General features: G+C 39.9%; 1 protein-coding gene across 2 annotated transcripts in view; it reads left to right on the top strand.

The window, feature by feature from the left end:
* The window catches only part of DOCK4 (dedicator of cytokinesis 4), a 479,395-nt gene that overhangs the window by 351,527 nt on the left and 115,019 nt on the right, over window positions 1-12,849 (top strand). For both annotated transcript variants that reach the window (XM_070369554.1, XM_070369552.1), the window contains exon 26: window positions 7,172-7,270. In XM_070369554.1, coding sequence (XP_070225655.1) covers window positions 7,172-7,270 — 99 coding nt within the window. The remainder of the gene's footprint in view (window positions 1-7,171; window positions 7,271-12,849) is intronic.

The following is a 12,849-nucleotide window of genomic DNA, read 5'->3' as shown; positions in this document are numbered from 1 at the left end:
ATTCATTGTGTCAGATAATTTTAACATCTCTATTATCTCAGTGTTGACATCTCTTGTCGTTTTTCATTCAGTTTGAGATCTTCTTGGATTTTTGTATGATGAGTGATCTTCAGTTGAAATCTGGACATTTTTGTATTATAAGACTCTGGATCTTATTTAAACCTTCTGTTTCACATGGCTTTATGTGACACTACTTAGCAAGGAAAGGGTTAGGATGCCAACTCATGATGGGCAGTTGGAGGCAGAAATCCAGGCTCCTTACCTTGGCTTCACTGACACAGAAGAGTCATCATGAAAATACCTGCCCCCTGTTTGACTCTCCATTCTGGAGACAGATGTTGGGGTATCCCATCACAGCCTTGTAAACAGGGAAATCTGGACTCCCCATTTGGCTCTTGCAGGTTTGAAAACAGCCAGATTTTTGTGATGTTGAGCTACAGGAGAAGTGACTGCTAAAAGTTTTGTCTTGTTAAACTTACCCTTTCCTGGTGCTTTGGCTTAAGAGAGCAGGCTTTCTGGGAGATGCCGAGCAGAGGCAAGGGTAGCGGGGGTAGTTAGGTAGATTGTTACAATTACTGTTATTTCAAGGAGGCCAGCGTCTTCAACTCCAGGAGCAGGATATAGGAGGCAAAAAGAAAACCCAGAGAACACAGTACCCTGTCCTTTCTTGGGTCTGAGGTCTCTAGCAGGCCTGTTCTCTTTCCACTTTCCAGAGTCATCTTGTTTGTTTTATATATAATGGAGGGGTTTTTGTTGTACTTGGCAGATGGAATTGGGAAAAGCATATATACTCCAGCTTCCCCAAAGCAGAAGAAAGTCTCCTTCATTTTGGTTTTGCTGGTGACATTTCAACTGCTTCCTGGCAATACAGCTCCAACACAGTCCTAAAATTATAATAGCCGAGCAAACAAAATCACAGGAAATGCTCCATGTGGTCAAAATGCCCAAGATCAAAAGCTAAAGCTCTTTGTCAAACTGCTTTGTATCTATCAACAGGGTTGAAGCTGTCAAATTTTTCTGGGCCATACATGACCTGTAGGTCTTCACAGCGTAATGCTGTAGTTTAGTTGCTCAGTTGTTTCCGACTCTTTGCAACCCCTTGGACTGTAGCCCTCTAGGCTCCTCTGTGCATAGGATTTCCCGAGCAAGAATACTGGAGTGGGTTGCCACTTCCTCCTCCAGGGGATCCTCCCCACCCAGGGATCGAACCTGTGTCTCCTCCTTGGCGGGTGCATTATTTACCAGTGAGTCACCGGGGAAGTCCTCACAGTATAATAATCAGTGCACATTAAGAGACTTGAGAAAGCAGTGAGTGATGCTCATGGGTGGGTTTGGGCAGACAAGGGGTTTGTCCGGTTTGCTACAATTTTAGGAAAATCACATAAAGTGAAACCCTTCCCACACGTAGCTGTTTTGTGGCCCTTGCCATGTACCAAACCAAACTCTGGGTATGTGGGATGAAGTTTGCAAGAAATATGCACTTAAATAGTTTGGTATCTTGGATTTTATAGATTTTATGCTTCAAGATAGTTTTTTTTTTTTTTGAATCCCCAAGCAGACCTGGTCTGAATCCTACTCTGCCCTTTGATTAGCTGTGCATGCTCTGGGCAAACTTCTGTTTAATTGCCTTTAAAATAGAGAAAGTAATTGTACTTATCTCAACGTGAGTTTGAGGGTTTCATCAAATCTATAGAAGTGTTTAAGCACTATCAGTACATGTTAGCCATTAGTAATTGTGGTAGCAACACCAGTCCATAATATTATTATTATTGTAGAAGTAATACCTATGTTGTTGTTGTTATTGAATGAATCAAGTTCGGCTGCTTCCCGTTTACAAGATCAATTACACATTCACAAATGGTAGAAAAGAAAGATGCCTTTAATCAAAATGCCAGCCATCTGGGGAGATGGTGAACTCAGCATTCCCCAAAACCACCTCCAAAGATTCTGCTCAGCAACAAAAGCTTTTAAAAGAAACAAGGAAGTAACCTCAGTTCATCATGGAGATAGGGTGTCAGAATCACCGCCATTCTTCAACTGTGCGCAGACTTGTCCAACCCTTGTGATCGTCCTCTAGATGTTATCTTGTTCATACAGTTCGATCACACATTTTGTTCAGATTACTGGAGGGAAAGCTAGAGAAGAGATCTGGTCATTTGTTCATTACTTATTCTTCATTTCTACTTCTTTGATCTACAGAAAGAATGGACAACTTAGGCAAAGTATTGTGTGATTAAAAGATTTGAAAGCTGTGTTGGGCTGGGGATGAGTAGAACATGAGGGTGCCTGGTTTAAAAGTTAGTTATAGTGTATCTCTGCTAAAGTGACAAGGAAAAGGGGCTTCCTGCTGAAGGCAGTTTCCTATAAGAGCTGCTTTATTGTTGTTTATTATTGCTGTTTAGTTGCTAAGTCGTGTCCAACTCTTGACCCAACGGACTGTAGCCCTCCAGGTCCTCTGTCCTTGGGATTTCCCAGGCAAGAATACCGTAATGGGTTGCTGTTTTCTTCTCCAGGGGATTTTCCTGGCCCAGGGATTGAACCTGCATCTACTGCACTGGCAGGCAGATTTTTACTGCTGAGCCACCAGTAAAGCCCCTAAAAGAGCTACTTACTTTTTAACTAATTCTAAGGTGAGCAATAGGTCCTGATCATTGGCAAGGTTATTTCTCTGGGCGCTGAAGACCTAATTTCTTCCTCTTTCTGAATTAGAGAACAGGCTCTCTGAATAGGGAGTTTTTCCATGGCAGTCCTACCCTGAGCACCTTTCTGTCTTTACAGAAAAAGTGCCCACTATAAGTGGACATGCTGTGGGTAAAAGCCGGGCCCACCGTGTGTCATGGTGACATGTTTCAGCTCTCTGTAAGTGCCACATCTGTCACCCTGTCTCCTGGTAACACCAACAGGGCGACTGGCTTCCACTCCTGTCACAATTCCAGATAACAGTAGCCTTATTTTTACCATCTAAATGGGTTGTACTTCTTGTTCTTCTACCAACTGCTGTTTAAGCTTTAAAATACTCTCACTAGTTGAGGGGAGTTGGGGGAGGGTAGAGCACCATTGTAATCAGTTCCTTTCAAACGTCTCGTTGTACATGGAAGGAGACTTTATAAAGAGGCATATATGGCCATTTGTTCACCCCCGCAACTATTGGACTCCAGAGTTCCTTCCAGTTGGTAAATGCATCTGTGTACATAATTCTGTTCAGCACCATTTATAGTGAGGGTGACTCAGTTCAGCAGGAGCCATGTCTAAGACATAGCTCTACATTTGTCTAAAGTTTTTGTGTGCTATGGACTGTGTTTGAGGGAAGAAGAAGACAGAATTCTATAAGGGGGAATTCTGGGGGAAATTTGGGTATATATAATGGAAGGTTTCTTGAAGACCTTATAGCCATCTACTAACCTTATTCTCAGGTATTGGTGGAAATGGCCATTATACTCAATCTAGTTGTAATATGCATGCAACCACTGTGGCATGGAGTTCTTGCTAAAGGTGATTTGTACTTAAATTCCAACACTAATATGAATTGAACCTTGGCCGACAGTAATTTTTTATTTTTAACAAATTATGAGTCTACAGCTTTCATGCAGACACTTAAAGTCTCTTAAAATTACAGGTGAAAAATATGTCAGTGAAATATTGGACATCTCGGCCTTTTAACAGGGTTAAATGTTCCTAAACTGATGAAGTGAATAAATAAAATGACATTGTAAGGTAGATATTGGAATTGACAACATGTCTTAAATGTGCCAGGATGAGAGATTAGCATGACAAGTTGTTTGCACTGGGCCTAAACCAGATATGACAGAGATAAATAGTCAATAATATGGATTCAGAGAGAGATTCTCTTAGTACAGTGACTGTAAAGATTTAATGAAAATCTTCTCATTTTTGAGTAATTTTTATGATTTACTAAAATCATTAAAAATAATGTCACTTAAGATATATCACTATTCATAGACAGAATATATGTTGAAATAAATAGTCTAAGAATGTTAATCTCGTAGATTACATTGGAGATACATTGGAGATAGTGTGGTTAAAATGTAGAAAAACCGAAGATGAAAAATTGAATGCATTTCAACTAACTAGATTTGTGTTTTCAGGTTGAGACATAAGAGCAGCTAAAAAGTGCAGAGTATATAACAAAGTAATATATTGAGCTTAGAGGGTATTTCTGCTAGCCCATACTGGTGAGCTCTTAAATATTTGTCCTAAAAAGTGTGCAGAAATATTAATTTGTCATATCTGTGTGTTGCAAATTATTATACACATGCAAGGAGTCAACTTGCATCTCTTGGTACTGTGTGTGTGTGTGTGCACACACGTGTGTGTGTGTGTGCATGTACTCAGTCTCTCAGTCATGTCTGACTCTTGCAAGCCAGTGGTCTATAGTCCACTAGGCTCCTCCATCCACGGAATTTTCCATTTAAGAATACTGGAGTGGGTTGCCATATCCTCCTCCAGGGAATCTTCCCAACCCAGGGATTAAACTGCATCTCTTGCATCACCTGCATTGGCAGGTGGATTCTTTACCACTAACATGGCCATAAAGTAGCATCCTTGGGCCTCCCATAGCCTGGTGGCTTTGACTGTCTTGACTTAGCTACTGCTATTGGTAAATGCCACTTCTCTGAGCTTTGAGTCTCAAGTTGTACATATGAGTCTATAATATTTTCCCATGAAAACTCGAAGAATCCAATTCCCAATTAAACTGCATTTCTCTTAATCCACATTCACTTACCACTGGTTACCTCTCTTATTGTGCTTATACTGTTTTAAATGTACTTCAGTTCAGTTCAGTTGCGCAGTCATGTCCGACTCTTTGAGACCCCATGAATCGCAGCATGCCAGGCCTCCCTGTCCATCACCAACTCCCGGAGTTTACTCAAACTCATGTCCATCGAGTCGGTGATGCCATCCAGCCATTTCATCCTCTGTCATCCCCTTCTCCTCCCACCTTCAATCTTTCCCAGCTTCAGGGTCTTTTCTAATGAGTCAGTTCTTCGTATCAGGTGGACAAAGCATTGGAGTTTCAGCTTTAGCATCAGTCCTTCCAAAGAACACCCAGGACTGATCTCCTTTAGGATGGACTGGTTGTATCTTCTTGCAGTCCAAGGGACTCTCAAGAGTCTTCTCCAACACCACAGTTCAAAAGCATCAATTCTTTGGCACTCAGCTTTCTTCACAGTCCAACTCTCACATCCATACATGACCACTGGAAAAACCATAGCCTTGACTAGATGGAACTTTGTTGGCAAAGTAATGTCTCTGCTTTTGAATATTCTATCTAGGTTGGTCATAACTTTCCTTCCAAGGAGTAAGCATCTTTTAATTTCCTGGCTGCAGTCACCATCTGCAGTGATTTTGGAGCCCCAAAAAATAAAGTCTGACACTGTTTCCACTGTTTTCCCATCTATTTGCCATGAAGTGATGGGACCAGATGCCATGATCTTCATTTTCTGAATGTTGAGCTTTAAGCCAACTTTTTCACTCTCCTCTTTCACTTTCATCAAGAGGCTTTTTAGTTCCTCTTCACTTTCTGCCATAAGGGTGGTGTCATCTGCATATCTGAGGTTATTGATATTTCTCCTGGAAATCTTGATTCCAGCTTGTGCTTCTTCCAGCCCTGTGTTTCTCATGATGTACTCTGCATATAAGTTAAATAAGCAGGGTGACAATATACAGCCTTGACTTACTCCTTTTCCTATTGTACTTAAAAGTAGGTAAATTCTTTGCTGAGCAAAAGTTTCATTGAAAACAAATATTTTAAGTTAGAAATGCATCAGGAAATGCAGCAATAATGATTTTGTGTGTGTATGTGTGCTCAGTCACTCAGTTGTGTCTGACTCTTTGTGACCCCATGGACTGAAGCCCTCTGATCTCCTCTGCCCATTGGATTTTCCAGGCAAGAGTGCTGGAGTGTATTGCCATTTCCTTCTCCAGTGGATCTTCCTAACCAAGGGATCTAACCCACCCACATCTCCTGTGTCTCCTGCTTTGGTGGGCAGATTCTTTTCCCTCTGAGTCACCAGGAAAGCCTGATAACAATTTTATAACTCCTCAAATCTGTGGATGCTATACATTTTTTTTCCTTTTCATTATTAATTTTTAAGATTTTGATTTTATAGGAGTCAGTTGCATAGCACCCAAGCACAAAAGAATCACAATTAACTTTAACTGTTCTTAGACTTGTGGTTGCTGAGGGAAGGAGGGGTAAAAGGGGAGGGATGGATTGGGAATTTGGGGTTAGTGGGTACAAACTAGTATATACAGGATGGATAAACAAATTGTCCTCCTGTATAGCACAGTGGTCTATCTTCAATATCCTGTGATAAGCCATAATGGAAAATAATATGAAAAAGGACATATATAACAATCACTTTGCTGTACAACAGAAATTAATACATTGTAAATCAACTATATTTCAATAAAATTTTAAAAAATTAACTGGTCTTAAAAGGAGATTGAAACCAACATTATGCAGTGTATGGCTTTCTCTACACCCAGCAAGTTAGCTGATAGGCCCTCTAAAGAGCTGGAGAAGATCATAGGAATTCAAATATTGAGCAGGAAGTTATAGGAAGAGCTTGGAGTATAAAAAGCTGGAAATAACTCCAATTCTGCCAATTTCTTTTTAGCCCACCAAACCTATATTTTACTTTCTTTCAATTAGTATTCCCTGTGCTGTACAGCAGAAATTAACACAACATTGTAATCAACTATACTTCAATTAAAAAAAAGAAAGAAAAATTAGCATTATATTCCCTACCTTATAGCACTGATAAGAGGTTTAAATGATACAATGAACCAAGGCACAGTAAATGCTTAATAGTCAGAAGCCTCATTGCCTCACCTTCTTTAAGTGTGTGTAGTTACTACCCTACTGAAAAGCTTCCACCTAAGTTAAACACACACACACACACACACACACACACACACACACACTCTAAATTATAAAATGCATGTGTACCAAATAAATGATCATCATCACAGGGAGAAATTTTGACTGTAATATCATGGTTAATTTAGATTAAGACAGTATCATGGGGTAAATTTGGATCTTAGTGGGTTTTTTCCTTCAGGTGTTCTATTTGAGAGTTGAAAGTAAGTTGTTGATGTTGTTTTATGTACTTGCTAAAAAAATATGCTTGATCTTTTTCTTCATTAGGGGGAGTTTGTTGCTTGTCTCCTGTCCCTATTACGGCAAATGACAGATAGACATTATCAGCAGCTTCTTGATAGTTTCAACACAAAAGAAGAACTAAGGGTAAGTGACATTATACGGTGTTCTTTAGTATGTCTTTTTAGTTTCTCTTTTTCTTATTTATCATCATTCAGATAAATTTTTGACCATTGCTTTATCTGATTCCATTAAATTCTGTTTATCAGATTTATCCACAGATTTGCTCTTCTGTAAATTGACTTTTTAAAATTTCTGTACCCAAGCCAAGAAATTAACTCTTATTTTGGATAAGCATATAAGGTTTGAAACACCTATCATCAAAGTCCAATAAAGTAACCTAGAAATAGAGTAACAAAACTAATGAGACAAAATCAAATAGACTAAGTCTAGTAGTGGTAATGATGCCTTAATAGAAAATAAGGGAGAATATATTTTAGCTGATTTCATCCTGCTAAAGCCACAGTGAGAAGTTCTGGCTACAACATTCTGACTAGGGAGGCAGAGTTTATATTTGATATTCTCTATAGGCTGTAGTCTAATCACTATGCTATGCTACTCTGACAGTCTAACATTAAATAGGAAATATTGATGTCTGGTTTGTAAAAGTCTGATCTTTGCTAAAATTTAGGGAACCTTAATGCTTCCTTCCTTTAAGGCTTCCTGGTGTGCTGCCGTCCATGGGGTCGCAAAGAGTTGTATACAGATGGCAACTAAACAACAACAATGCTTCCTTTGTTCACTAAAATCTTAGAAGTTGATTGTCCTCAGTCATAGGAATGATATGTCATTAATTATGTTAATTTCTCTACCATTGCTTCAGTTTCCAGATAGCTTTATACATACACCATCAAAATGGAAGGGTTTCTCTAGTGCTGGTGAAACCACCGTCCTTCTCAGATGGGACTTGAACCCACAATCTTTGACTTAGGAGGGGACTCAAAACCTGTCTTTCCTATTGAATCTGCTCACCTTCTCACCTGAACTTACTGAAGCTCAGGTTCTTTTGTTTTGTCACAGAAAGAATTCAGCAAGAGGCGAAGTGATAGGCAAACAGTAAGTTCATTAGCATAAGACGCTTATGAAAGATACAGGTGGGCCAGCAAGAGTGCAACCCCGAGAACAAAGAGGGCTCCATTTTTTGTAATCAAAGAAAAAGTGGGGAAAAGACTACCTTCTTCCTCGTTAGGGGGTAGATATAAAGGTTTTACATCATCAGTTCTGCCTTTGAACCCCGTGTGGTCTGAGACTGTCATGGCACTATTTAAGTCACATGTAGATTAGCAAAAGGGTGTTGCTGCTGCTGCTGCTAAGTCTCTTCAGTCGTGTCCGACTCTGTGTGACCCCATAGATGGCAGCCCACCAGGCTCCACTGTCCCTGGGATTCTCCAGGCAAGAACACTGGAGTGGGTTGCCATTTCCTTCTCCAATGCAGGAAAGTGAAAAGTGAAAGCGAAGCCACTCATTCGTGTCCGACTCACAGCGACCCCAGGGACTGCAGCCTATCAGGCTCCTCAGTCCATGGTATTTTCCAGGCAAGAGTACTGGAGTGGGTTGCCATTGCCTTCTCCGGCAAAAGGGTGTTAACATATACTAAAATAGAGTAATTCATCTCAGATTTTGGTATAATATCCTCTTTCAAATAGTTTCTTTCCCCTTTCACCTGTATTCCTGTCTTGACTACATACAGAAATGCTGCTCTTCAAAGACCATTAACTTCCTGACTTCGTGTAACGTATCTATTGTTTTGTGTTTTAACTATCACGACTTGTTCACAAGTCGAGTGTGTCTTTCACTTGAATGCACCTGATCTTCCTTAAAGGTGGTATAGATTGTTGCTAGGTTACTGTCTTTTTTTGAGTGATTAGCCTATAACAGTCTCACAAACCCTCTTAAAATTCTGTTTGTCTTTAATCCTCTAGTGAGATTCCCAAACTATTTAATTTCCCTCCTCTGTCTCTATCACTGAGGGATGAAAAATTATAAGACAGTGGATATAGTTACACTGTAAGAATTCCATGATTAAAAGCCTTCATGGTGTCAATGGATAGGGAAAAAGTGGAAGCAGTGTCAGATTTCATTTTGGGGGGCACCAGAATCACTGCAGATAGGGACTGCAGCCATGAAATTAAAAGATGCTTGCTCCTTGGAAGAAAAACTATGGCAAACCTAGACAGTGTATTAAAGAATAGAGAGATCACTGCTGACAAAGGTCCATATAGTCAAAGGTATGGTTTTTCCAGTAGTCATGTATAGATGTGAAAGTTGGACCATAAAGAAGACTGAGCACTGAAGAATTGATGCTTCTGAACTGTGGTGCTGGAGAAGACTCTTGAGAGTCCCTTGGACAGCAGGGAGATTAAACCAGTGAATCCTAAAGGAAATCAGTCCTGAATACTCATTGGAAGGACTGGTGCTGAAGTTGAAGCTCCAAAACTTTGGCCACCTGATGTGAAGAGCCGACTCATTGTAAAAGACCCCGATGCTAGGAAAGATTGAGGGCAAGAGGAGAAGGATGCAATAGAGGATGAGATGAATGGATAGTATCACTGACTCATTGAACATGAGTTTGAGCAAACTCAGTGAAGAACAGGGAAGCGTGACGTGCTGCAGTCCATGGGGTCACAGATAGTTGGACATGACTTAGTGACCGAACAATGATGTCTTAGAGCAATATTTATAGTTTCAATACAGACAGTGCATAAGGATCACTTCTGTTTGACTTTTAAAAGTTGTATGATCTCAGATGAATTTTTCAGTTACCTTGGATCAGTTTACAAGCTGAGTCATATGAAACAAAGAATAGATTTGGGCAGGTGTAATCTATTTGACAGTTGATTAGCATATGTCCAAGCCTGAAAATATCATGTTTTTCATGCTTGTATTAATATTTAATCTTGAGGTTAGAATTTAAAATGGATAGATGGATCTTAGAGCTTATCTACTCTACATACAGAAATCCATGTGATTAAAAAGGAAAATAATTGTGCAGTTATGAACTATCATTACAAGTTGAATATTTAACACAGCTGAGGAATCATTAGGTTTTACGAAGTTTATAACTTTGTATTTCAAAATTCACATAGGAAAAGATTACGTATTTTCACAGAGCCTAGGAATTAAAAAAAAAAAAAGTGGAAAAGCATAAGCCAAATATGAATTGTTTAATCTAGGTATTGAGTTTTCTGCTTTAATATTCATGTTAACAATAATAAAGCAAATGAAAATAATGAGTGGAATGTTTCATGTGACTTTTCCTTCGGTCAGCCAAATACTTTTTCAGAAGACAAATGTCCCTCTTCAAAATAGTGGGCCCTAAAAACAAAACAAAACTGGACTTTAAGGTCAGGAAAATTAATTACTGATATTACTTCATCTATCCTTTAGGAAATATAGATTGAGCAGTTCAGGCATACCAAGTGCTATCAGTGTTGTTATGTAACCAGCAACAAAAAGGCCAGTTCCTGCTGGGGGTGGAATCAAACAGGTAATGGCAGTGACATAGGCAAATGAGAGTGGTGAAGACACGGAGTTAACACGCAGTGCTTCGGAGCATCTAGGAACTGCAGCCAGCCCAAACTCAAGGCTAGAGGAAAACTTGCCAAAGGAAGTCTTGGCTGAAAACTGAGTAGCAGTGTGCTGGCCATGTTTGGCTAAGACATTCAGCTCTCTCAACTATGTTGTTGCTCAGTGGTGAAGCTGTGTCTGACTCTTCGTGACCCAATGGGCTGCAGCACACCAGGCTCCTCTGTCCTTCACTCTCTCCTGGAGTTTGCTCAGATTCATGTCCATTGAGTTGGTGATGCCTATCTAAGCATCTCTTCCTCTGCCGCCCCCTTCTTTCAGCTGTAATGTCACCCAGATATCCTGATATGCCACATCTGCCATTCTACCGTTATAATAGTTACTAGAATCTGGAATATCTTTGTTTATATATATCCCAATTCCTAGCTACTAGGTTATATAAGCTTCTTGACGTCTGAAACTATTGCTGGTTTGCTGTATCTTCAAGCTCAGAGCTTGCCTAACACATTGTTGGTATTCAGGCAGCATCTGTGAATTGATGGACTGACTGTGGAGTTTAGAAGAGAGTTGTAAAACATAAGCCTCTCTGAATATATGTAGACTTTATTATGAAGACATTGAAAAACTATGGAGGGTTTTAAGAAGGGACAGACGTGGTCACATTTGTATTAAGGAAGACCAATCTGGATGCACTATGGAATTATTGGATATTTGGTAAACTTGATGAGCATTTTCAATGCATTGGTGAGAATGGAAAGCCAAGGTGTCATAGACTGAGGGATTAAAAAAGAAAAAGATGTAGTGGATGTAAACTGTATTTCAAGAGGAATATAAGGTGTCTACCGAAGGAGAACTTGGGCTATTAGAGGAATATTTATCATGGAGAAAGCTTAAACATGTTGAAATATTAATAATCAGAGCTGGTAGAAAGGGAGACATAAAAATAAAAAGGTGCTAATTCACCAGGGAAAGTCCCTAAGAAAGCAGCAGGAGGGACCTAATTAATCTCACGCCTTGCCCAATGTAAGACTGGAAGGGAAATAACTAGAGTGAAGGCAGGCTGGAGGCATTTATCTTATGAAAGGCTAATTAGTCATCTGGTTTTCATCTGTATTTTAAAAATTCAGATGCCACCTTTTAGCATGTAAGTTTTTCATGTTCTCAATTTTCTTCAAAGTCAGATGTCTATATTCATGCTACTGAAACCTATGTTACAAGACTTTCCAAAGATGATTGCAGTGGTCCACAGTCCCTTAACTAGAGTCCTCATACCACATGTGTTGCAGAAATCAGAATGTTTGCTACTCCATAAAGATAATGTGGCACGTGTACTGTGAGTATCACCTATAGCATCTCCAGGAGTACTAGCAGTAGCAACTACAGTTTGACCCTTGAACAATGTGCAATTGAAAATCCACATGGAACCTATGGTCAGTCCTCTGTGTATGTGGTTCCTACCTGTGTTTCCTCTGTATCTATAGCTCCACATACACTGATTCAACCAGCTACGATTGTGCAGTATTGGGGTATTTACTATTGAAAAGCTGAAACTCCAATACTTTGGCCACCTGATGCAAAGAACTGACTCATTTGAAGAGACCCTGATGCTGGGAAAGACTGAAGGTGGGAGGAGAAGGGGACAACAGAGGATGAGATGGTTGGATGGCATCACCGACTCAATGGACATGAGTTTGAGCAAGTTCTGGGAGTTGGTGATGGACAGGGAAGCCTGGCATGCTGGAATCTGTGGGCTTGCAAAGAGTCGGACCTGACTGAGCGGCTGAACAGAACTGAATTGAACTGAACTATTGAAAAAAATCTGTATAAGTGAATCTGCACAGCCCAAACCCATATTGTCAAGGGTCCACTGAATAATCAAACACCTCAGTGTTTCTGCAGCTAAACAAAATATTCACTTTAGGTGGGATACATAAAGACCTTCTAAGTAGTTTGGTTTTGCTGCCAAATGGATCCTCAAACCAAAAGTCTTAAGAGGATGGTGGGCTTTGTATTCTCATAAAGGAACTGAGGACCTCAAAAAGCAAACATTTAGTCTCATGGAACTGAATCTTATGGAAACCTGAGCAAACTTTTTGGCCAACTCAATACATACGCAGCACTCTTCTAAGAGGTTGATTAGC

This window comes from Bos mutus, chromosome 4 (genome assembly GCF_027580195.1).
Source record: "Bos mutus isolate GX-2022 chromosome 4, NWIPB_WYAK_1.1, whole genome shotgun sequence".
Classification (NCBI taxonomy): Eukaryota; Metazoa; Chordata; class Mammalia; order Artiodactyla; family Bovidae; genus Bos; species Bos mutus.
This window is presented reverse-complemented; position numbering and strand designations above follow the sequence as displayed.